General features: G+C 44.7%; 1 protein-coding gene across 3 annotated transcripts in view; it reads left to right on the forward strand.

The window, feature by feature from the left end:
• Positions 1-27,195, forward strand: part of Prkn (parkin RBR E3 ubiquitin protein ligase) — a 1,199,081-nt gene that overhangs the window by 439,428 nt on the left and 732,458 nt on the right. For 2 of the 3 annotated variants that reach the window (XM_047557058.1, XM_047557060.1), the window contains exon 4: positions 3,381-3,502. In XM_047557058.1, the coding sequence (XP_047413014.1) occupies positions 3,381-3,502 (122 nt within the window). The remainder of the gene's footprint in view (positions 1-3,380; positions 3,503-27,195) is intronic. The other variant, XM_047557059.1, reaches the window with a different exon arrangement.

The following is a 27,195-nucleotide window of genomic DNA, read 5'->3' on the forward strand; positions in this document are numbered from 1 at the left end:
ACCTTGCGCCGTGAATTCATCCTTCCTCTGAATTCTTTTTTACATTTTCTCCCCCTGAGAAATACAGTTTCCCAAGATACACAGGCTTCCAGGTCAGGTCAAGTTTGGGCTGTACTGTGCTCCATCCCAACTCTGTGGAGCTCAGACCTCTGCCCTGGGCTCTTCCAGAGGCTTGCTTCCCTTGGCTCCACTCAGCCCGAGAGGAGCCATAAGCATTCTTGGTTTAACAGCTTGTAAACCATCACAGGTTCTGCAAAGCATGCTCCATGTGTGCTCGATTACTGCAAGTAGAGCCACTGGGCTAACCATATCATGCAAGAAGTTCTGTCTATATATATATATATATATATATATATATATTAATATTACATATTAAAAAATCTATATATTTTAAATCCTTTATTTACTTGCTCTAAAAATTTGCTGAAAGCATTAATAATTTTTGCAAACTGTCAAGTAAACCCCACATTTACAATTATATATATGCATATATATATAGTTATATAGTATATATATCATATATATTATTCTTTAAAGTCCTTATTTTTAGGAGTTGAACAATTTAGGGGTGAAGAAGTATGACATCTACAACTTAATTGCAAAAACTTAAGTCCAAAAACATGTAAATCTACAGTATAAGAGTAAATATCTTTTTTTTTTACATGAAACTATTTACTTATGAAAACATTTGCTGTAATTTACTGATCTCTAATTTGTCTCAAATGACAGGCTACATGGTATAAATGGAACAATGGTTAACTTTCAGCAAAGATTAAATATAAAAATGTTCTATTTGGTTCATTGACTATAAAATAAATGCAGGAATTAGAAAAAAAAAAAACAGAGTAAATATCTGTGCACACACACACACGCGCACACACACACGCGCGCACACACACGCACACACGGTGTACCCAAACTAATGTGCCAAATGTTTCTAACTGATGAACTAGGTTCCTCTAGGTTTAAACTTGTAGAGAAAGCGAGGCTGCGGCCGGGTCTGGGCCGGGCAGGGCCTGCCTCCTGGAGGAGCCGTGGACTGAGAGGGGAAAGGCTGCGGATGCAGAGAAGTCGGGAGGCGGTGTCAGGAGGCATCTGCGTCCCCGGGGAGGGCTCCGGCCTTGGCGCACTTCCCTGCCTGGCCCTGGAGGCTCCATAGGCGAGGGAGGAACCGGGCCGGGCCAGGCCTTGGGAACGGTGCCCAGGAGCTTCTCCGGGCCGTTTGCTTTCACTCCTGTCCAGGAGGCTCCAGGCCCCAGCGCGCCACCGAGAGGCCGGCCAAGTTTAAACTGTGTTCTGCGACCAAACAGGCGGGGCGCAGCTGGCAGCTGGAAGGTGCGGCAGCAGCACTGGCCTGACCTTGGTCTTCCTCCGACTGGCCATTCATCCCAATCTGCGGCCGGTCCGGGAAGCGGCGCGTAATGGATGGCATGTCATCCGTGCGCTTCGAGGGCACCGACGTGGGCAGGCCGCGGCTTCGGGGTGACTTCTCAAGGACTTCAGTGAAGCTTGAAGCATGCAGAGGCGGAGGGCTCCCCGGTCCTGGCAGCCGGCCGACGCCTCATTAGCTGACCCGGGACACAGAGGCTGCTGCCGCCTTCGGAGAGCCAGAGCTCCCGGCCTGTCTGCTCTGCTGCTGCCTCCGTCCTGAGCTGCTGCCGCTCTGCTCTTGGCACAGCGCTGGCACGGAAACCCTGGCTCCCCTTCGGAAAGCGTTTGCTTCCCCTGTTCTATTGCTTCCTCCTTTTTATTGTTTGACCTTTACAGTGGGTTATAAAAATTGTGAAATTGGATTTGTTCACACTGCTGATAAAGGTTCCAGCCTGAGCGCTCCTGCCACCTTGGTCAACTATCTACTGCACATTAAAATGGTCATACTTTCTGTGATCTTTTGCTAGTCAGTTCTTTATTATCTTATGACTATTTATGTAACATTGATACATGGTTCTATGTTTCATTTAAGATACATAAACCTTAAGAATATGTTTTATGCAATTATTATATTTTCTAATACTAATGTGACATCATAGACCTGAATATCTTGCCCGTTCAGGCATTAATGCTACAAGGGGGTGGTAACAAATAGGTATTTAACATCAATACAAACATACATATACACTAAAAGCTAAATATTCATCTCCAGAGACTAATAATTATAAAATGTATCTAAATCACAAATTCATAAAACTTGACAACTTTATTGTGTCTTACATTTTACAAAGTTTTGTCACCTGCATATTGGTAAAGGTGATCAAACAAATGACAATCCAAAATGTATACAAAGGCTTTCTCCTATAAATTAGGGAAACAAGTAGAGCCCCACAGGACTTCAGAAACTTGTGGTTTTTCTCCTGGGATCTGTACAATTTGCTGGAGTAGAGCATAGGCATTTGGGAGGCTGAGTTTTCATTCATAGTGATAAGAAATACTACTCATTAGTTAGAGATGCTTCTGATGATACCAATAAAATTTTAAATAAACTTTTATGCCATCACATGTTATGTGACCCCACCAACCATAAGGTAAGGATTAAAAGAAATATTTACTAAACAATTGTAGAAACTTAGAAATTTAGAAAGACGATTATTTTACTGGCCAGTGCTTCTGAATAAAGTTAGTTATCTTCAGACATCCAAGTATGAGACCATCCTAAAAGATTCTCCTAATTTAAGGAGTAACACCATCCTTGTGTGTTGACATTTGAGAGGAATGATCAGAGATGTTTAATTATTGAGTTGGCTTTTCCGTTCACCTTTTGCTCTTGAAACTATGCTATTTGAGTGGCACTTGTCTAGCTAGAGGGAATATTAATGAAATGCAAAGCATCCGTTTCCACCCGACGCTGCTGGAACTGCGGAGCTTCTCAGGGTTCAGGGCTCTCGTTTAATGTGTGCCCGTGGTCTGGCGAGTCCCCCGGAAAACCAGCTAGCACGATTGCATCACTCATATCATGAGAAGTGGGCTGGTTTGTCTCTGCAGAGATGGTTTTTAAGAGGAGAAGTCCAGAGCCTTCATGACTGTGTTCCGAAGCATGAAATAGAATTCAGGGACTGATCTCTGCATTTCCTGTCCTCTTTTAAAGCTTCAGCAGCAAAGAGCTCATTTAGTTTCACTGTGTTGCAAACACACTTGGCCAGCTCTCCTAGCTACAGGTTGCTTGCTTTGCTGATTAAGTCACAGAGCTATTGGCAAGAAAGAAGATTTTCACTCTTTTGAGCATAAAACTAAATTTTTCATAGGAATATTTATTCAACTAATATTTCAAAATGCCCTTGAAGAGTTAGTTTTCAAATTTCCCTCTAACAAGCTGATGAAGAAAGAGAGATTCTTGCTCAGTTTGGATTTGGTCCTGACTGGCTACTTTCTCTGCTTTTTCCCAGCAGGTAGACCAACCTACAACAGCTTTTATGTGTACTGCAAAGGCCCCTGTCAAAGGGTGCAGCCGGGGAAGCTCCGGGTACGGTGTGGCACCTGCAGGCAAGCCACACTCACCTTGGCCCAGGTAAGGACGCGCAGTGCTACCACGGGACCGCCAACATAGGGGGCGACTGGCGAGCTGCCCGTCGCTCTTTCTCAGCATGCGTCACCCACTGATGAACACAAGGCCTTCTTCTGTGTGATTGTGACAACTTATGACGTGAAGCTTCATTTTAACATAAACCTTCACCTCCTGCATTTCTTTCTACCTGTAAAAGTTTAGGTGGTGCCTGGTCACTGTCCCACTAAAAGACAGTGTGGAGAATACTTTTGTAAGAGAAAGGGGTTGGGTGTCGGTGGGGCTAACTTTTGGAAGAGGTGGTGAGGGGCCTCTGCAGTTCTGGGAGGGTTTTGCGTCTGGAGCTGCCTGATGGCAGAGTGGCTTCGTACATCTCCGGATCACCAGACTCCTCACTTAAGATCCGTGCACAGAATGTTGCTAAATGTAAGTCACACCTCAGTAAAAATGTGAGAAAGGAAGTTGTGTATCACAGAGAGGTCACAACAGAGGTCTGCCGTGGTCTGCTGCTTGTTTTAGGTACAGCCCCCAAGCCAGGAGTTATTTTTACATTTTTAAATGGTTGGGGGAAATCAAAAGACAAGAAATACTGTATTGCCCAGGAGCAGTACGTGAGGTTTCCATCCCATTGTTTATAAATAATACAGATTCTTCAGGACCCAGACCTGCCCATTGCTACACCTGTTGTCCTTGGTGGCATCCGTGCCACAGCGGCAGAGTTGAGAAGTTGGGACACAGGCTGGACGGCCCGCAGAGCCTGGACTATCTACTCTGTGGCCTGGAGGGAACAGCTTTACTGACTCGTGGTGTGGAGGATGGGGCCCCTGGTGCATGGCTTCAGTGGGATGGCTGTGAGGGACTCGGCAGGTGGTGCAGATGTGACAGTGAGCAGGGCCTGGCCCACCTGGTCAGCACAGGTGGGTGAGCACAGGGAAGCATAAGGGACAGAGTGCTGGGGTGCTCAGGGGTTCCAATGTGGATGATCACCCCAGGCACCAGATGGAGACCCACAGGGACAGAACGTTCAGATCTCATCCTGCAGGTGGTGAGGAGCCAAGGCAGAGCCAGGATGATGGGTAAGGAAGACCTCGATATAGACCTGACAGAGGAGGAATCACGGGTGCCTGAGAACACGGCAGCATCACTGAAAGTGCCATTTGGGATCTTCCTGTGACACCGCCACATTACAGCCATACAGAGAACCCCACCTAGGAAGCCTCTTGGGTGAACGGAGCCCGGGTCTGACCTAGGCAGTATTGGAGGGGCCTCTTTTTCCAGGTTGTCCTTGAACATTGCTTCTTCCAGGCAGAAGTGCTGACCTGAGTCTAGCACAAGATTTCCTTCAAGCTTCTCTTCTCCTCTGCCTTTTCCAATGTGATGGTCTTTTTCCTATTCTGATCTGTATTCATGTCCTCATTGCTCCAGAGGGTAAATAGGACCTACTCTAACTTCCTGGTGAATTCTTTTTTTTTTTGTACTGAGGATTGAACTCAGGGGCAGTCAACCACTAAGCCACATCCCCAGCACTATTTTATATTGTATTTAGAGACAGGGTCTCACTGAGTTGCTTAATGCCTTATTTTTGCTGAGGCTGGCTTTGAACTCACAATCCTCCTGTCTCAGCCTCCCGAGCTGCTGGGATTACAGGCATGTTCCACAACACCTGGTTCTGGTGAATTCTTAATACAAAACAGCACCAACAAGTTAGTATTGAACTCCAAGCTAAATTCTTTTCATACATGACCTCATTTAACTATTTTACAGAAAACTCTGAGTTAAGTACTATTGGTAAGCCCATTTTAGATTGGAGAAGAAGGAACTTAAAAGATTCAGTCATTAGTCTAAGAAAACAGGAGCCTTTAGTATTGACCAGGGCTTTGAACCCAGACTGTCTCATCTCAGTCCATGAGTTCCAGAAGGGTTTTGCTCTTTTCACCTCGTGCACATATGTACACTAAGGGTCATATACTCAAAGATGCCCAGGGATCTGATGTGGGCAGTGAGGGACTGTGTCACAGTGGAGGAAGGGGCGGAGGCTGGTGCGTGTACCTTGGCACCTGTCAGATGTCGGCTAGCCGTGAGACTAGGGACTTGCTGCTGGCTCTTTTTTTTTTTTTTTTTCACTTTTAATCAAGAGATATTATAAATCTGGCATTTTCTATGATAATTTTTATTTGAAACTGTACTTCATGAGCAGGGGGGATAGAAAAACACAAAGAAAACACCTGCGGCATCTGTCTAAATATATCCAACAAAGTAGAGCTTTGTGGGATTAATTGGCACGTTCGTTCCAGGTGTTGAGCAGAACCTGGAATGAGAGGAGTTCCGGGAAGGGTAGGTATGGTGGAGGCTCGTGTGAGGTGAGCTTACAAGATGACACTGGGGGCAGCCTGAGAGCCCCGCTACCTCCTGCCCGCCTGGGTCAGCTGGGGACTGTTCACTGGTTGTGACGGTCCTTTGTTTGTAAGGAGGGTTGATCCTCATTGTTCTGCTATCATTATTCACGTGCGTGCACGAGTGTGCCTGACCATGTGTGCCTCCGCAGGAAGACCAGGCCCTAGCCAACCGTTCCAAGGAGGAAAGCGCCTCCCCTCCACCCCTAGTAATCCAGAGTCACTACCGTGTCCAGCTTAGAATAGAGAGTAACCTCGAGATGAGCTACGCTCCAGCTTACCACGACTGGCCCTTCCAGGAGGGGCATCCAGTGGGCGGTCCAGTGGTCTCAGCACCTCTCCTCAGACGCCCACCCCATGCCCCTTGTGATTTATTCTGTTTCCAGAACTGCTCTACCTTTGGTATTTAAACTTAAATTTGTATTCCCCTCACACTCTTTACTACTCTGCACATCATTGGCCCCTCTCTCCCCTTGTCCCAGGACTATCAGGCCTCTCCTCCTGTCACTCCCTACCCTGAGCTGCGAATCTCCAGTGTCATGGGAGACTCATCCATTCCCTGTTGTGCACACCCTGCAGTGGTCCATTTGCCTGCCTGATTTGTCTGCAGTTGTCTTCCACACCCACACGGTGCCTTCCCTTTGCCGAGCACAGCGCCAGTGGTGTGGAATGAGTGACAACCGTATTTGAACCTTCACACCTTGATGCCACAGATGCACACCCTTCAGGACTTCTGTGTGGCATTTTATGATCATTTCGATCCTGGTAATTATGATGTGTTTGCTATGACTTATTATTCCCTGCCTTACATCTGTATTATTGTATTTTTCTCTAATTGCATGACAGACCTGCAAAGTAGATTATTCAGTTTTAAACAAAGAGACTCCTTGAGCTTAAGCAAAAGAGCCCAGAGTTACAAGTTGACTAATATTGGAGCCAGGAGTGAAAGATATTCTTTATAATTTTCCAAATCCTGATGTTTTGTAGGATACAGTGCTTACTATACAAATCCAGTAATCAATGTTCTATTATCTAAGTACTTCCTTTGTACTTAAAATGTCACTCAAGAATACGCTTGGAAAAAAAATACACATAAGGATTCAGGGAAAATGGAATAAAGATTTAAAGAACATTAATCCATATTTTTAATAGTCACTAGGTGTAGCATAACTGGCTCATAGCAGAAGGGAAGATCAGACATTTCACTATTTTTTTACAGAGATGCCTGTTCAAATAATAACAACAAAAAACACACACTCAGTAGAACCTCCTCGGAGGACCCCTGAGGAGCTGCTGACCAGTCACACTGCTGATTAGCCTGCAAGTTTAGGCTTGGTGGCAACGGAGGAGCTGCTGGGTTTTGCCAAGGGGAATGATTTCCCCTTGTAGAAAATGGGCAACTCTTGGGTTTCATTTTCCAGATCTTTTTGAAGATCAGTAACTTACATAATTTTCTGGTCATGAAAATGTAAGAGAGTATAGGATTTTCTGTGTGTGACTAATTACAGTGGAGTGGTGTGTGGTTTATTTGAATGTCTGCAAAGAGATTTTTATACATAAGGAGGAAAATTGGAACCTACTTAGCCACCTGAGTTAATTTTGAAAAATGCAGTTCCATTTCTTCTCTGGAGAAAGCATGTTGTAACAAGCCCTGTGCATCTCACATCTTGTGGTCCCCCCTACGTCTTGGTTGTTGGGGGTTTGTTCATAATGCCACTGTTTCCTCAACTCTAAGTAGTACATGTAGCAATAATGAACTGCCTCTCCTACGTGATGATACGGTTAAACCACGTCTCCCGTTTGATATGATGTTCATAATAAGTTGGCAAGGAGGATGGACATCGGCCTTTTCCATCACCATGGTTCCACCTAGGCCAAAATCTCCTTTAGAAAAGCGAGTGCTCACTGGCACGTAGGGAACACAGCCCAAGGAAGAAACAGGGCAGGCACTGGCTCACCCACATGGAGACAGGGCTGGACACAGCTGGGGCGCCTTGGATGTGGCTGCATGTTTCTGATTGTGTTCTTGAGCAGTGAGAGATGACTTAAAATAACCCACTTTGCTGTTTCTCCCAAAGACTTCCCTAGAGCCTGTTGATGTAAACAAATCACCATCAGACCTATGATATTACAACTTTGACTGGACCGGTGAGTTTAGGGGGCCTAGGTGCTGTCGGCCTGGAGTCTGTCCCGGGGAATCATTCTGTCTGTTGCTCCTCACCCCTGCAGACTCTTCTCACTGAGTCCCAATGGTGTGCTCCCCTGATCCTGGAAAGGGTGTCCTGCCCCTCCCTCCATCATTACCTGGTCACTGCCACATTCCAGGTGACCTGGGCCTCCTTAAGAAAGCTAAGCTTTGCCATGGGAAGAAACGGACTGGTCCTCCTAACTGGAAATAGACTAAAAATAGAGTAAAGGTACATGTGAATGAAGATAAGTTCTTGACTCTAATCATCCTTAGAAGATGGAACGGGCGAGGAGGTGAACTGAGAGAGAATGCAGCATTTTGCTCTGGAATATTTGCCTGGGAGCAAAGTCCTGCAGGACCACAGTTCTGATGAAGTTTGCAGGTAGCTAATCTCTCCAGCACCAACTCCAGGTACCCAGTGTTATCCACACTAACATCTTTTTGTTTGCAGTCAGTTTATTAGTCTTAAAATTAATCAGAAACCAGGAGATTACTGCAGCCAAGGAGTTTGGATGATTTTTTTCCCCTCTACAATCACTATAATTACTTTATCTCAAAAAGAACTTTATCTTTGCCACTCTAATGAGATACTCTGCCTTGGAATAGCATTAAAGCTAAAAGGTTTCTGATGAGAAATGGTGCAATAAATAGAATAAGATGTAAAGTGCCTGGCATGATGGATTTTGTTTAAAATTGGTTTATAGATTAGGCACAATTTATGTGAGGAAATTTATTAAGAAATATATTCTAAATGTATAATCATTCCCAAACTTAATATTCGTTACAGATTAATTGTTGGTCAGGAGTCTACTTACTTCTCTTATTGTCAAAACCTGCTCTCACTTCTATGTAATGGATTAAAGTCTTGGAATACATCTAACCTTACTTTCTAGTATTAGCAAAGGGCATTTTTGCCCAAGCATGCTTTACTCTCTCTCCTCTTTGCTGGGTGTAGATTTTCTTGTCAGGCATTTCAGGTTTTCTAGAGTATTCCTTGCAAGTTATTTGGTTTTTGTAAAGAATATTCTGGATGTCCTGATGGTGAGGATGCAGCCAGTGCCTGCGTGTGGTTTTGCTTTATGTTGTCGTGTCAGGTGTACAAAGAAGCCGGTCTGTATGTGATTCTCCTCTGCCAGCTCTGGTGCAGTGAACTGAAGGCCGCAGACCTGTCCTGCAGCCCTGGGGCAGGGTTTACCGCCCCTCCTCTGGCCATCTGCTCTGCCTGGGGATTCTGCTTGGCCACAGGTGCCCTCCTCCCCTCCACCTCCTTCTGATGCCCACCCTTTCTGCACTGGTTGGATGTGCTCTCTTTGGTCCATGCCCCAGCTCCATTCCTGTTGGTGACAGGTAGAGGGTCCCCTCTGCTAGGCAAAGACAGAGGAAGCAGCACAGGGAGCACTGTAGGACATGAACAGCCCAGAACACCAACAATCAAGGCATACACTTTATAAATAAAAATGAAGAATGATAAAATTATGGCATTTGTAGGCAAATGGTCGAAATTGGAGAATATCATGCTAAGTGAGATAAGCCAGTCTCAAAAAAGTAAAGGACGAATGATCTCGCTGATAAGCGGATGAGGACATATAATGGGGGGCGGAAGGGGCTAGCATTAGGTTTAGGGTTAGGTTTAGAGTTAGGCTAAGGAGAGCGGTAAGAATGAAGGAAAGAAGGACTGTATAGAGGGAAAAGAGGGGTGGGAGGGGTGGGGGGAGGGGAAAAATAAACATCATTACCCTATGTAAATGTAAAAAAAAATAAAATTAAAAAAAAAAAAATCAGATAAACTGGGAATAAATTATATCAGGCAAACTGACCGACTGGAGAATTGGCCTTGGTGAGAGGATCTTCATTCAGCAGTTTGCTTAGGTACACGCATGGGGCACAGCTGGTTTATTTGCTCTGTGACTTTAATTTTCAGAAAAACCGGATGATTTTAATGACAAGCTTCCAGAGCTGAGGTTGTAGTGGGAAAGCCCTCGATGAGAGCCCTCGATGAGAGGGGGAGGGCGGGACACATGGCTCAGGGGAGGGAAGTGGGAAGGGCGGGCACTGAGGAAGGTCAGGGAGGCCGTTGAGAAGCAGGGAGCCTTGGGCCTTTGCACTGGGAAGGGGTGTGCCCAACATCACTCTGGCAACCAGGATCCTGGGTAGGAGTGCCAGGTTTAGCTTCAAGAAACTGTGAAGGAGTTCACCTACATTTGCCTTTCAGACACACAGTGAACAAATATGTGTGTGTGTGTGTGTGTGTGTGCGTGTGTGTGTGTTTGTGTGTGTATGTTTGTGTGTGTGTGTGTGTGTGTGTGTATATATATATATATATATATATATATATATATATTTTTTTTTTTTTTTTTTTTTTTTTTTTTTTTTTTTTGCATAAGCAGGTCCCGCTCATGGCGGGTGTCTAGGAACAACTGCAGAGTCCTGGGGGTGATGCTGACACCCGTGTGAGAGGAAGCCCAGCCCTTAACCAGAAGGAGCTGTTGTTTCTGGAGAACCGCTCATGATCACTAGTGAACCAAAGGAACTTTGATTAGAGAGACAAAAACACCAATAAGTAAATTGATACCAGTTGAAAAAGACTCATTTCTGGTTTTGCTATAATTAGATTAATATGGACATTTGTCAGATTTTATAAGCAAAGAATGAAACATATGAAGTTACCTATTGAACCAAGTGAAATGTTACCTATAAATATAAACTGTTTAGGAGATAATAACAAGTGTCATATGCAAATGTGAGATTACTGAGGAGATAAGCACAGGGTCACCTGGCGGGGCTGCCGCGGCTTCAGCCAGCTGCCTGTGTCCGTCTGTCTCCTGCTGAAGCAGAGTCTACCTCAGAGCCTTGGTCACATGCGGAATATTTCACAACCAAGATTTTCTTTGGCTTTATTACAGTTGTAGTGATTTCAATTAATCAGAGCCTGCAGAAATGTTGGCCAAGGCTGATGATTCATTGGCTTTTTAATCCAGCTCATTATTTTCATCTGGACCCGGGTGGCACCTTTCTTTGCCTCTTCACTGAGGACCTCTCTGTAATAGTAACTGGGTTTTTATTGTTTGTTTGTTTTTGGTGATGATTTTACCTGGAGATCTTTAAAGAGGAGTCTGAGGAAGAGGGTAGAGGACACTCTTCACAGATGCAGTTTCCCCAAGCGTGACTTGAGGGCCCACCCCACACTGAGGGCCGAGGCACGGGAGGGACACCTGCCTTTCCCCCGCCTGTCCCCGTGGCTCTGTGCTGTGAATATGTGCCACTCTTCCCAGCATGGTGGCTGTGCTCCCGCCCAGGTGGCTAGTGTAAGATTCTCAGAACTGTAGGTGGGGAAAGCAAAGTGTCGTTCTGGAAAAGTGTGTATGTTGAAGTGGTTAAGTTCTTCATTCTTCTTCCAAAGAACATGGCTTATATCCTGTGAGGGATGAGTGTTATCAATAACTGTAACTTACCGAATTCTACCATGAACCCCATCTAAGCTCAGCCCTCTTCCTCTAGATCTCTCTTGGTTGCTGATATCTGAGTCTGTTTTCTAATTTTCATACATATGTATCTTTATTACAAAGTGCGTAATGCCAATGTGATCTACTTTTTATGTAGAAGATATTAAAAGTTTTACAAAGTCTGTCAGTTAATAGTGCCATGTGGCCATTAATTTATTTAATTGGGAATCAGTTAAGCAACCTGGAATTCTATTCATTGTGTGGGACAATATATTTAAAGTGTTTATCAGAGGAATATGTATTGAAATAACATTTGTTTTTTGTATCAGAGATTGAACCCAGGGAGCCTTAACCACTGAGCTACATCCCCAGCCTCCCCTCACTTTAATTTTTTTAAACTTTATTTAAGTTGCTTAGGACCTTGCTAAGTTGCAGAGAGGTTGACTTTGAACTCGCGATCCTCATGCCCTGGCCTCCGAGCGGCTGGGATTACAGGTTTCTGCCACTGTTTTGACAAAGTTACCACCTATAAATATTTGTAAAGCATAAAGGAACCGATGAGAATTTAAAGAAAGGTTTGCATACATTGTGTTATTCCATTTTAAGTTGCAGTTATGTGTACCAAGTTGGAAGCTGGGCTGCTTTGTTGATTGGCTAGTCATGCTGTCTACTGGAAGAACAGGAATTAACTGGGTAAACTCCTAAGGACACTGTCGTGGTCTCGAAGCCCCCGGGGTGCTTGTCCGCCACTGCCCCTCCTGGACATCGCAGCCTGGAGTGTGTGTGCGATACAGGACGATGTCCGCAGCAGCAGTGCCGCCTCCATCAGTGGTGGGAATAGTTCCCAGAAGCCTCCACGTGGTCCTCTTACCTCTCACCCCTAGCATCCGGGTCTCCGGGCCACTTAAAAGCATAAAGGAAGTTGAGAAGCAAGAGTCTGCCCACGGGGAACGAAGCAGCTGTGATTGGCTTAGAACAGTCTTACTTCCTCCTCTGATTTGATCCATCCCCAACCAGATCCTCCTAACATGGAGAGAGGGTGTGACCAACGGCTGCCATATTTGTAAGGTGTGATTATTTTAGATTGCTTTTCTGACCTCATCAGGAAAGTGCTGAGTGTGTGTTTTGCACACACACACCTTACTTGCACGTGGCTGGCCTTGACATTGTTTCTGTGTGGGAAATGCCACCATTTTTAGGGGTTGTTTCTGTGCACTGATGTGGCCGCCTGATCCTTTACAGAATGATAGAGACATATTATCTATTTAACCACTTAGAAACTTTAACAAGAATAATAGAAATTAAAAAAACAAAACAGATCCTGGGTGCACTGGGTTAATTTATTTGTTCTTTTGCTTAAGAAGTAAGTGGCTGAAACCGTCACTGGTGGAGCAAAGGGGATTTATTCGTCTGGTCTTACTCCGTAGTAGATCTCTTGTTGATGTGTTGTGAATAAACAGATGTATTCCCTAGCACTAATAAACGTGCAGGGCTAGGGGGAGTCACATTAAAAATGTTCCTTCTGTAAAAATAAAAATATTTCAATTAAAAATATGCTCCTTCGGAATCAGGCAGGGCTGCAGCAAGCTGGCTGAGACCTGCTTTTGCATCTTTTTGCAGAAGCTTCTGTACTTAGGCACGCACCGCGTCCTCCGCCTGGGGCTATCAGGCTACCTGCGTAAGTGTATCATTAAAGCCGGTGGGAAATGGAGAGGTTAATTGACTTTACTTGGGTCACACAGTGAGAAAGAAACCAAACTGAGAATTAAATCCAGGGCACTGGAGCTGAGCTCCGGCTGCCAGCACCTGTATTGTGTTGCGCTGGTTTCCTTACTAGGATGCGGGAGGGCCAGACTGTGGTGCAGTTTTCCTGAAGAGTGGGGATCAAGATTCAGAAACTGAGTGCGAGGTGAAACGTAGCCCTCTCCTTTAGTGAGGAGGAGGAGGGCGTGCCCTGGGGCTCTTGGAAAAAGGAAAGCATGGAGCTCCCAGGGAACCCTTGGAGCCCAGGTCAGTGGCTAGCCAGCCAGGAGGGTTTGTCCTGGGACATCCGACCAATGAAGCCAGCGTCTGTGGTGTGTGTCCTACAGGGGCCACTTGCCCCTCTGAGCTCAGTTAAAGCCCGGCATTCCCACATTAGCTAGTTTTAAAGAATTTAAAGTCCAAAGTCAGAATGACCCTGATTTTTTATTTTGCTATAAATCTTCAGTTGTGCATGGGGGACTTCATATTAATTTAGAAAGCCATCCTAATAAGCATAACTGACCTACTGCCAAGGAAATGACCTGCAATTAAAATAATCAGATACGGCCATAATTTAAAGCTGGCAGCAGCGTCTCCCGGGCAAATGCGCTCCCCTCCCCGCAGTGTGCTGAAAACCAATGAGAAAGCATTTCCTTTTCTGTCTTTATCTTCATTTAAAGTGGTTGAGGTAAAGGTCAGTGTAAACAAACGTGAAATAGCCTATAAACTCTGTAGTGTTGCCATCAACAGATAAACTTTGCATAAACAGATACGGGGAAATGGAATGTACTAGCTCAGAATAGAGTGTGAGCGGAAAGCTAGAGAGACCCCGTTGCCCAGGTGCTGTGTACTCCTTCTGCTACTAGATTCGGTTCCAAGAGGCAGGCCCAAGGACACCTGGCCTGTCTATGCTTTTAGCACAGTGCACAGTGGACACCTGAGAGGTTCTGTGGAGTAATGAACAGCAGGTGGCTGGCACTGTCCCATTGCGTGCCCTGGTTCGCCCACAGTCTTTGATCAGAAGTGGACTCTGCAGTCATCCAGTCTGAATTCCCTGATAAGGGAATTGCCCACATAACACATACTTAATGTTTGGTCATCTGACTTCTGTCCAGGATCGTAGTGATGGAGAAATCACTGCTTTTCACATTATCGGTTTTCATTGTTAAAAAAAAAAAAGAAAACTCCGACTGAAAGTTATTTGACCTGAAATTAGTCTCCACCTATAAATTCTGTTTTTTTCTCTTTGAAAATAAAAAAAACTCCAACCTTCTATCTCTTCATTCGTTTAGAGGAGCTAAAATGATTCACCTCCTAGTTCTTTCTTCCTCTGCTAAACCACTGATGGAAGCATGCAATGGGTGGAAGAATCCCCCGGCCTCCAAGGAATGCTCTGAGCCGGCTTCCGAGTCCCCGCAGGTTTGGCGACAGTGTGAGGGAGGACCCTTTCATCAGTGCTGACTGCTCCAGGCCACGGCCAGCAGGCCACTGTCTGAACTCAGAGGGCTTGTGTGGTCAGGAGGCGGTTGCTCCCAGCTCTTCTTGCGAAGAAGCCTGACTCGTAGAAAGGTCAACGGCAGAGGCACAGGGAGACTTGGAAAAGCGAGGTGTTAGTGGCGGAGAAGAGCAAGTCGAGAGGTGTGGTTATATGTGACAGCTGAGCGGGGCAAGCTGGCAGCAGGGTGCGCACACTGGGACACGTCAGCCACGTGACCCGCCAGGCCTAGTGGGGATGCTCATTGGGCCACTCCTGGCAAGTCCAAGGCCGGCTGCTTGTAACGTGGACTGCATGGACCACTGTGCGGCTCCTTCTACTGATGATTCTTTTGAGTCTCTTCTAAAGTCATCTCTGTCTCCTCCTGGCAAATGGCAGGTTTTCCCAGGGCCAAATGGATAACTTTAAGATTCAAATACAGTTTAATTCAGTAAATAATAGTCTTAGGAAAACTCCAACCAACCAAATAGAAGGCTTTCCGGGTGCTGCTATTGGGCCTGCATAGTGCTGGGCACTTGCTGGAGGGGTGGCGGGTGCGGGCGTCCTTCTGCCTTTCCCCCCTGGGGCGTGCCAGCTGCTGCACTGTTTTGTTCCCTTCCGTTTCTGGTGTCCCAGTGCTGAAGCAAGATGGGGGGTGAAGGAAGAGGGCAGGGCAAAGTTCTTGCTCCCGATGCTGCCATGGGCTGTGTCTGAGCCCTGGCTCAGCCACAGTGAAGAGCAGACTGTCCCCGTGGCTCCAGGGAGTGTCGTGTGGAGGCAGCCGTGCAAATTTCCCCTCGCCTGCAGGGAGGGCTGATATTTCTTCTCCGGTGATCATTTCTGTCTCAGCTCCTGGAATTTCACTCTTCACCCAGATCTCTTCTCCATTGGGGTCTCCTTGGCCTTCCCGGAAGTCTTCTTGGACTGAAGTGGAAAATAGTTTGGATGCAGATTTTTCTCATTTTCCAGGAGGAATTCTCAAACCTTTTCTGTTTTACAAATTCTAGGATCCCCAGCTGAACCCAAACTAGTTATACTAATGGGGTAGAGAGCCTCCGAGGTTGACCAAGCGGAGTCCAGGCCAGACCGCAACTCACTGCGCTGACGTGGAAGAGCCACACCAAGCTCACTCAGTCATTCCAACGAAGCCGTTGTCTTGAATTAAGATGAAGGGAGCGCCTGGTGTGGTGGGGTGTTGATATTCACGGTGCCATTTCCATACAGAACTCTTCCCAAATTGCCTCTACCCGATCTCCAGCAGGGCAACATTTACACCGAAGATGCCAATGAGGGGTTTCAAAAATTGTAGCATGTATTGCCTAAAGACTACAGGAGGGCTCTCAGAACTTGCTCCTCAGTGTTGCTGTGAACCTAAACGTGTCTGGAAAACAAAGCCTATTTTCAAAATTCGATCACCAGTTTTAGGATCTGTAGACCTAAACATGGAATCAATGCCTCTTTAGGTTTACAAGATCTCTTTGGTGCTTCCGTTGTAAGCTTCCATTGAAATGGATACTTTAACATCGTCATATTACTAAGCTAAATCCACAAGCTTTTAGGTGTTGAGAAAGTACTTCCGTGCTCTTTGTGCTCAGTGTCTTGTTTTTGTGTCGAGAGGACAGAGCCCATGGCCTGCTGCATCCTAGGCAAACGCTCTACCACTGAGCCACCTCTCCAGCCCCACCCTCACTGTCTTTATGGACATGGTGATTATGTGAATTGGGACAAGCAGGTATCACCATGGCCATTTCACACCTGAGGAAACCACATCGGGTTCACAGAGAAGAAGAGAGTTGCCAAGAAGTCATAGAAACCATATGAGGTTGAACCCTCGTTTCAGAAAAAACTAAAGACTTTTTCCCTCTGCTCCCTTGCCTCCTCTCTAGCAGAGGGTTGAATATCCTCGGTTGGTGTCATTATTTTTGACAGTGTCTGCTTCATAGGTTCCCTAAGGCGGCTAAACTCTTTGAAGTGTGCACCATCACTGTCTCCCTTTTCTTCCAACATGTTCTTACGTTTCTTTGACTGTGTCTGGGAGGCTCTGTCTTTGTGGAGGCCGCGGAAGCCACCGGCAGGCTCTTGCTTAATGTCAGGTCATAGCTGTCCCACCGTCTCTCAAATTCCATCTCATGGGATCCAGATAGGAAGAGCTGAAAATCGCCCAAACTGTGGCACCCTTCCTGCCACCGAGCTCTGTGATTTAGGCCGAACAGTTACTCCCTAGTCTTTCCTGGAGGGAGAAGACTCTCGAATCCTTCACGATGAAGGACAGAGCATCCTGGGATCTGACCCTCTTCCCCTAAACTCTTGTCCTTCCTATCATTTTCTTAGGCAACATGACACCTTTTAATAGGACTCAGATTACTTTAGTTTCAATTTGAAACAAAGTATCAGTCATAAGTTTTTGTTTCCTTTATTTGAAAAACTGATTTTGAGGGAGGGAGGTCACAGGAAAGTGAGTTGGTTTAGGGTCTATATTTGATCCTAATATGCCATTTATTGGGGAAAAATTGCAAATTTACCTGTTATAACTTGAAATTTAGTGTGTAGTGGTTTTCAAATGACTATGCAATGTATTGAACCTGGAAAATTTGGATGGGCTTGGGAAAAAATCCTTAACATTGGAAAATGCACTGTGGTATATAGTTTAGGTGAAATATGTACTAAAGAATATCACAAATCTAGGAAAATGTCAATTTATATGTTCAGAAGCAGAGCCCAATACAAATTTCATAACAATGTCAATTTTGCCCTTGTTAAACGAGGCTTTATTAAGGTTAGTTTGGACAGAAGACCAAGGTGGCCGATAGCATTTTTTTTCAGATTATAGCTTTTATGTGTAACAGCTTTGAAATACATGCCTCATTTAAGAGACAGAAATTGGTACCATTAGAAAGTGGAGAAAATTGGTTCACTTTAAGTTTCTCAAAGATTTATAGCCAAGTACTTCTCAACACTGCCCGTTCTATCTCATACATGGATTTCTGAAGCTTTACAACACATGTGAAATGTGCACCTGTAGCTTCACTGGGGGAATTGGGATGGGAAGAGAGTCGGAGGAGTGGGGCAAGCTCCAGCTGGGCAGCTTTAGAAGAAGGATCAAGGAAAGGACATGATGGTGTACGTGTTTATTACATCACTAGGCTGTAAGTCCTTGAGCTGTCTTCTATTATGTGGTCAATATGTTTTTGTTTATTGAACGTTAGATTTGATTGATGGAAAGTACAAATGAAATATAAGGTCATAGACTCTTCATTAATTAGCCAACATTGGTAAAGAGCTGTGCTGTTCAATATGGTAGCCACTAGCTACCTATGGCTCTTCAGATTTCAGTGAATTAAAGTTAGATCAAATGAAATGACCAGTTCCAAGGACTCAATAGACTTATGAGTAGTGGCTACTCATTCATTGTGCCTCATAAATATAAAGCATTCTGGTTATCACAGAAAATTCTACTGAACTGCACTAGTCAGGGAATCATGTTTGGATCAGAGGGTGGGCCTATCTGTATATATTTATATTTTTAATGTTAAATGTATTCTCCTAGCATTTAGAAATAGGAGTGAAGAAAAAGAGTATGTGACTGCTCAGCTATTGCAGACCTGAGGCATAGGTGGGAGCTGCGGGGAGTGGAGCTGCCTGAGCAAGGGGTTATGGTTAATGAGCCCAAGGGCTAGAGGCGAGGTCAGGCTTGCCTCAGCTGCACAGCCAGCCGTGGCAGATCGGGCACTGGGACCGAGGCTGTTGCTTTACAAACTTTGTCATTCCATTGAATCCCTTCAGAGACGTAGGTTGGCATGTGAGAATTTTGGAGCCAGCAATCTTCGGTTCTTCTGAGACAGAGGATTACAGCCTCTCCCACCCCCTATAGGGGCAAGAGAGGAGGTGGATTTCTCACACAGGGAACCGAGTTCATAGGCTGCCATATCCCCAGAGAGGTTCAAGGTCACCAGGCTAGAACGTGACCTTGGCCAACCTGAACTAGCTCCACGTGGCCTGCGTGGGTTCCGTGTCTGTAGGCTCTGTGTGTCCAGTCCCTCTGGCTGCAGACTGGGTTCTGTGGCGAAGACCACCCAACCCATACCTTCACCTTAGGCTCTTGTTAGTTCTCCATTCCCTTAATTTCTGCATCTGAACAAGGGCCACCTTCCCATGCTGCATATGGTCTTCAGACACCCTGTGCTGCCCTGCATTTAAAAGTCAAGCTCAACGCTGTGTAGCTGGGCAGAAAACCTGATCTCCCTGAGGCCACCTACTTGTACAGAGAGCACTGTTTTGGCGATGAAATGCAAATGTACTTCGCCCTAATACCCTTGCATTTATAGAAATCCTGTTTCATAATCAATTCTTCCAATCACCAGAAAAGTGCCAATGGTAACTTGTCAAACATGTTGAAAGAGTTGACAGAAATGACCCAAAAACAATGGGCTTTAGAAGCAGGTATGAAGTAGTCTTCACAAGTTTACCTTGGTGTTTTCAAAATTTCAAATGATACAATAGTATTTCATTGTAAGTTAAATTTAAGACAAATACATTTGAATTACATATACCGAGTCATCATTAGTAATGACTATTGAGTTTCTTTAGGATCAAATCATTGACTTGTATATGATTCTGTGCAAGAGACCGAAGCACTCTGCTTTCAAAAACTCCTAATATGGTTGCAAGACTAATCATATCCAGGAAGAAGTAATAGCAAAGTCCTGGGAATCCTCCATAGACTGGTCTCCCCAGGGCTGCCTTGGGAGGAGGTTGCTGGTACTTTTCTTCCTGGTGTGTCCAGAGGTCAAAGGACTTCATCCAAAATATGATAGAACCATGATCTTTCCATACCTCTGTGGATGGCGACCTCTCTGAGCCAAGACTGATAGGGGAAATACAGTGCGCAGGTATACAGGAATGAAGAGAAGATATGTGACCCATATACAGACTGCAAACTGCAGATTCAATCAGGACCTTTGCAGGCCCAGAGTGTCCCATGGGCTGTAGCAGAGGCCCTGCTTTGGGTGTCAGTTCCCTGGGAGATGCAGCAGCTGGCGGCCATAGCTCCACACAGGTGTGGACTGCCGGATCTCAGAAAATGGCCAACATCTTGCAGAGTAAGGGAGTTGTTGCGGGGACTTTCAGGACAGAAGCAGCATCACAAGCAGTTCCCCTGAGCAAGAAAGGCATGGTGTTAAGAAGCTAAGAAAGAGTGGGGGAGAAGAAGATGAGGAGTTGCTGCGGGGGAGGGGAGCCTGCTGCTTTTCTCGGGGTTCTTCCCGTCAGCCTTGATGCTGGTGGCATTCGTAAAGATATAGAACACTGAGACGGTCGCTAGGCTGGGCACAAGCAATCACTGAGTTTAATGTTGGGAATTTTGAGTTTGAACTGACTTTTAGATATTCAAGTAGCAATGCCAAGAAAGCCCCTGGACATTTTTGACATCTAAGATCTTCATATTTGTCATATATTTTGGCATTTGTTTCAAAATGCACATGTCTGAGCTTTCAATATGTGTTTAATAAGACAAAGAAGTTCCTTCTTACTCTTTGCAAATCCTAGCGAGGTTGACTGGTCAGCCCTGCAGCTGGCTGGAGTCCTGGATTCTATCACGCATGGAGGCCAGGACTCTCCTCGCTGTTTGTTGATTCATGTTCACTGATGATTCATGCAAAGACTCCACTAAATCCACCCCTTCAGTCTTCCAGACAGGCCTCCTTGTGACTAAAACTGGTGCAAAGGCCATTTAGCTCCAGGCGGAGACCCTGGCCCATGCAGGGCCCCATTCCAATTCTATTTTGCAAATTCGTGTTGGATGCTGTCACACTTCTCTTCAAGGTCACTCCCATTGTAACTGTGAATGCAGTTGGGATCACGATTTCAACAGTAACATTTGAACTCAAGCAACGTCTGCACCTGATGACTGCCATTTAGTTTATTTACAACAACCAAATGGGGGCCAGCATAGCACTCACACAGCAGATGACAACTCTACCCTGTCCTTCCCCAGTGCAGAGACTGGTGGGTGCAAAGAAAATGGGTAAAAGTAGCACCCCCACGCACGTAATTCTTTCCTTTCTCCACATTATCTGTGAGACTAGAAAGCGAGAGATCATCATCTAGGAGCTTGGATTAAGGTGAACTAGAACTTGGACCACGGATGCTGTTTGTGCATAGTGTCATCTATGCATAAACTACTATCTGACTCTTTACCAAATTGGGTTTATTTCCTATTTTCAATAACAATGTGACCAAGTGCCTTTTCCTAGATGTGTGACCTCACGTGAGACCTTTAACTTTTTGAGTTTTCTCACCTTTAAGATGGGAGTCCTTGTGACATTATTTTAGGTTCTGCCCTAACTCTGAAAGTCAACATTTGTTCCCTTCTTTCTTGGGTGGGGATAGTTAGAAGTCGCTAAGGAATGCTGGGAAAAATCATGAAATGCATATAAAGCAATTTGCTCAGGGCCAGATACCTAGTGATTGACCTGTGAGCCTTAGATCCTTCACTCCTTCTTCACTCTCCTGTTGTTTGTTATCATGAATCTCAGACATACCAGATTAGACTCTATAATTTATGCAAAATGCACAATCAACATCGTCCAAGTTTAACCCTTTATGTATGTATGTATGTATTTATTCCTTTCTTATTTTTCTTTAACATTTCTTGCCATTAAATTGAAGAAACATTTAAAACCCACCATGAGTAAAAATCTGTTGTTGATGGAGTCCGTGAAGGATTCAGAGTCGATGTGACCATCCTGCTCACCCACCTCCCCTGGGGATGCTAAACACCAAGCACCTATATATTGGGATTCTTTAGAGAATCATTCTTAGGTATCAGAAAGCAGAATAAGATAAGCAAGTGGTTTCAGTGATTTATATAGTTCATCCCATTCCCCCGTCTCTAGGCTTGCTTCAAAGCTCAGAAATCAATGTGTGCCCTGGCTTTAGCCAGCGTGTACAACAGGTGACTTGCCCTGGGATGGAGCCAAGTTTCTGTCTGGTATCAAAATTCCCCCCTCTTCTTTTCCTTTGTCAACTCCCCACCCACTGAATCTTCATTTAGTAGTACTGTTATTGGGGATTTTCTGTTCTTTCTGGATCAAGCAAGGTGTAAACAAACAGGCTACCCACAGGTTGAAGGTATTCGTCTGTGTAAACAATTTCATCTGACAATGAGGTGTATGTGGTTTAAACTAGAATGAATTTTGCCTGCTGTCTGATGTCCTCTTTGGTTTCTGCCTTTTCTGTTTTGGTGGAAGCCACTGTGCACTTCCCATGGATGTAGTTAATAAGTGTGGGAGGAGTTTATGAGCTGACTCATGCACATGAAGGAAGGGGAAGGTGCCCGGCGTTCCTCGTTGCCAATATCATGTGCTCACTCACCCCCACAAAGCTGCCTTTAGATTGGGCTGTGAACATATTGGTTGAATTAGTTCTCCTGCCTCAAAGATTCGAAAACTAGTAGATTGGAAGAAGATTAAATATCACACACCATGCAGTAACATGCGGGAGAGTAAAAGAGGATAGCAATTCTTACTGGGGCCTTCAGATGAGCACAGGATACAGCTCTTTTCTCAAGCTGGTTCTTGGACTGACCACTCAGGGGGGCTTTCAATCAGGGTGTAGTGTGATTTCATGTTTGTAGTTTCTTTGAGTCCTCTGATAATTTTTATCAAAGTGATAAACACATGCACACACATGTGCATATTTAAAGCACTAATAAAACAGCAAGCACCATCTCCTTACTCAGATTATCCTGCCAACAGGAAAGATATGCACAAAGAATCCAAAAATAAATGCCAGTGGATCAGTCCCATTGTTCAGGCTGTGACTCTGGCTATGTTGGCAGAGTTTACAGTGCTCACAAGCTGTGCCAAAGAGAGGGGGCTCTCCCCTCGACACACACGTGAACCCGCAGCTTGACCTAAAGCCACCTAGAAGGTCCTGCAGGTGCTGCTCTTGATTGACATGTAGGAAGGGGCACAGACTCCAGGGTGCAGAGTGATGATATTATACTCTTAGATAACCCATATCTAGATTGAGTTTTAGATCTTTTCCAGAGGTTTTCTCATGGCCCCTCCTTCTTAATTACCCTCAGTCCTAAAAGTAACCACTCTTCTAACTTACATCACCTAGATTAATTTTGTCTATCAATTCTAAAATCTGGTCAGAGAGATGGGCAACACACTGAGTCCTCTGGGGTCCAGCAGCAGGCTGGAGGGGAGGACTCATAGACCAGGTCACAGGAAGCACAGCAGGTGTCAGGCAGCTCTGCTGCAGAGCCAGGAGAGCCAAGGTCCAAATCCAGGTGGATTCCCGGGGTCCACCTCTTGTGCACAGATATGCTGGAGAGTCTGCTCAGGTAGAAATGGCACAGTTTGGACCATGCCTAAATATGAAAAGCAGCTGGCACAGCTTCCTAAGAAGCATAGCCAGCGGAGAACGTAGGTTCAAAAGGAACATATTGGTGTCCTCTGAGCTGCAGGCCCCAGTGTCAAAATGCAATTAGGCCCAGGAAGGAAGAGGTTTGGCATCCAGTGAAACCAACACCCAGGAAGAAAGCTCTACTATCAGAGCCTGAGCCTTCGCCCCAGATAGGCCCGCAAACCAAACCAAACCGAAACAGTATCCTCACTCATTTCACGTGCACAGTACTGGTTATTGAAGGCTTATATTGGTCCTTATGAACACAGTGTATCCACCCGAAGTACATGACAACATTCCACTGATTAGAAATGATCAATTTAGTCCCACTCTCAACACATAGTTGAGAAGGGAATCTGGATGGTAAGTTACCCTCAAGCTTCAGAAGGGATGGGAATAACTTGATTGTGCACACCCAGCCCCCAGGAACCTTCTGCAGGGACAGGGTTGGCTGTCAGATCTGGTTTTCTCAATCAGGGCCAGGATTGCTGAGCAGTTACTCCCAAACACAGGCACAACTATTCTAAGAGGTAGGCCAGCTGTGATCATGACTATGGAGTTAACCAGGCCCGGAGAGACTCCTTGCTAAAATTGGTATGTCAGAAATAGAATTCTTTTTGTGAAAGTCCTCTGCAGTGAGGGTCTGAGGATTGGCAATTATCATTTTACAGGTGACCCACAAGGAGAATTGAGTTTGGTGTTTTTCCCAGGCGCCTGTACAATGCAGCAACTGTATTTCAGAAAGTCCTGCCTAGTGACTTTCCAAAAACTTTTTGATCTGCTTGGTGAAGAGGCTCAGAGTCGGTCTGTTAGAGAATGCCTCCTCAGCCTGGAGCGGGGGGAGACGCTCCAAATAGAATCCTAATGGCGTGTTTTCCTGGTGGCTGATGGCGTTGCGGAGCGTGGTAGGCATGCCACCTGGTGTTCTTCCAGAGGCCGGCCGCAGTCAAAGAGAAATGAAGGGCACTTGCAGCAGCAGGCGGCGTGGACGATGGCTCGGGGCCTGTGGTGCCCTGCGAGTCTGAGGGACTCTCTGCAGCTTGATGTATGGCACCTTATTTATTTTTTTAATCTGGCAGCTGCCACTGAGATTCAGCTGTCCCAGTGCAAAGCACTCTCTTTAATTTGTTTTCTTTATTAAACATACAGCCCAACTTCTGTCTTGTCATGTTCTTGGAGTAGTTGGACGGCACAGAGAATGGGCCTTGCTTTCCATTTTGCTTGATAAGACAGAAATTCTTCCACACGATGGGCAGCAGCCATTTTTCTTTTTTCTTTGACTAGTGTCAGATGGAAGGGCTAGGTTACTTTGAAAGTATATTTTATGGAGAAACATAAGATACTGTTCAGACTGATGTCTTTTAACAATGCAAGTAGCTTTCAAACTAAATTTTATATTGTAAATAATGCAATGTACTCTCACTCTATAAAGTGAGTTGACCTGGCAGAGTTTAGGCACAAAGCACTGGTAAACCTTCACTAACGCTTCAGTGACATTCTTTCTAGGGGTGTATGCATGTATATGTGTGTATATACGTGGGTGTGCATGTGCCGTGTGTGTGTGTGTGTGTGTGTGTGTGTGTGTGTGTGTGACAGAGAGATATCCTTATACCTACATGCTTAATTTCTGGGGCTTGTATGTATTTGATTCCAGAGTGGAATTTCTGGATTGCAGGGTAAATTTATTTTATATTTTAATACATTTTGCAAAATTGTGTTTCAAAAGACTATGATGTTTCACATTTTTTAATATATGAAAGTACACTTTTTTTCCCAGAAAAATGTTTAATATTTGTGTTCCCAGTCTAATTAACCCAAATAAAATATTATACTCTGATTTTGTTTTATCTGTTTCCTGAGCGTTTGGAGCTGATCTTCTGTATCTGAGAGGTTTGAAACATTACATTATAAGCCATGCATATGTGATGGTTATCATCTTTCATCCATTGTAGAAGTTGCACATACATTTTTTCAGTCTGTTAGTCTTATTGTCTATTGTTGTATGATGTCATTATCATACACAAACATATTTCACATGTTTAGTTGCATATTTCTATACTTTTTTTTCCTATCTTGATTATCAAGATCTCCCCAACCTCTCAATTTTCTTTTATTAGTGAATTAGAGTTGTACATAACGTTGGGTTCACTTTGACGTAATCACACATGCATGGGATTTAATTTCTCCATTTCAGTCCCTGGTGGCCCCATTCTTCGTCCTCCCTCCCTCCCCCATTCCCTTTCCTCTGCTCTACCAGTCTTACCTTTTACTCATTTATTTTTAATCGATGCTTTATAGATGTGTGTAAAGAAGACTTCACTGTGGTCGATTTATGCATGCGCATAGTGCATCTTGTCAAGATCATTCCACATTTCGTTCCCTTTCCTGTCCCTCTTCCCTCCCTCTCAATCTCCTCCTTCTGCTCCACTGAATTTCTGTCCTTATGATATCTGACCCCCTGTCCCTGGCCCCGCCATCCCCTTACTTTGCTCTGGCTTCTACATGTGAGAGGAAACATTCCACCCTTGACTCTCTGAGTCTGGCTTACTTCACTTTGCCTGAAGTTCTCCAACTCTCTTCATTTACCAGTGAATGTCATAATTTCCTCCTCCTTCATGGCTGAGTAAAACTCTATTGTGTAAATATACCAACCTTCGGTTTTCCAGGTAATGGTTTTACTGCAGATACAAAAGAATTGTCCAACTGTATGTGTTGTAGTCATCTATTGACCTGCACCGGGGTTGTTTCTGGATCTTGGCTGTTGTGAGTTGTGCTGTTATAAACGTTGATGTGGCTGCATCCCTATGGTACGCTGATTTTAGTTCTCTTGATTCAGTACTGATGAGTGGGTAACTCGGTCATATGGTAGCTCCATTCCTGGGTTTTTGAGGAATCTCTGTACTGTTTTCCATAATTTTGAGTTCCACCAACAATATATGGGTATACCTTTTCTCCACCTCCTCACCAGCATTTGTTATTATTTATATTCTTGATGATTGCCATTCTGACTGGAGTGAGACGAAATCTCAGCGTAATTTTGATTTGCATTTTCCTGATAGCTAGAAATGTTGAACATTTTATTTATGTGTGTGTGTGTGTGTGTGTGTGCGTGTGTGTGTGTTGCCATTGTGTTTCTTCTTTTGAAAATTGTCTGTTTAATTCTTTTGCCTATTTCTTGATTGGCTTATTTTCTTTACCCATCCTCTAGATTTTACATGTACTAGCTATGTGTTTTTCTATTGGTGTGAAATTTCCCTTTGTGTGGTGTGAGGGAGCCCAAATTTGTACTTTTGAATAGATGGACCCCTCTCATATTATCATTCATTAAATAATTCTTTTCCCCAATGTGTAATGTATCAAACTATTATCTTGGTCAAAAAAGATCCCATATATTCAAAGATTTATTCGTAGTTTCTTCACTCTTTGGTATTATTCATAAAAATGCCATACTATTCGGAGCACAGTGACTTCATAGTATCTCCTTATTATATTAAAAAACAAAACAAAACACACAAACCATAAAACAAGTCTGGTCTCAAACAACTCATCTTGCCATACTGTTCTTTTCTTTTCATGGACATTTATTCTTTCATTGGAACTTAATGTTATTTCCCACTCCCCTCCCCTGGAAACAGGAACCAGCCTCTTACTGCTACTTTCACAGGGCTTAAGGTTTTCACCGCACACCTCTCACTCCCCAAGCTCTCTGCCCCAGGAGCTCTGCTCAGGGGATGAGAGTTGCACGTTTAATTGAAAGGGACAAGTGGCAAAGGTAGGTTCTAACTGCCACTTTCCCAGAGAATCCGTAATTATAAAGTAATATTAGGCCCATTACCTGTTTCCAAAATTCAACATTGAGCAGATGTCCATCAATAAAATGTGAATGCCAGAGAACACACACACAGCGAGGCCACTGGAACAGTCTTCCTGGGATATTTAGTGGGACAGGGTGTCCAGTTCCAGCCCGTGCGCAGTGGGACATTGCTCTGCATGATTGGAGAAGTGCCCGTTCCTTCCCTGGCACACACACAGGCAGGTGCTGAGTC

This window comes from Sciurus carolinensis, chromosome 7 (genome assembly GCF_902686445.1).
Source record: "Sciurus carolinensis chromosome 7, mSciCar1.2, whole genome shotgun sequence".
NCBI lineage: Eukaryota > Metazoa > Chordata > Mammalia > Rodentia > Sciuridae > Sciurus > Sciurus carolinensis.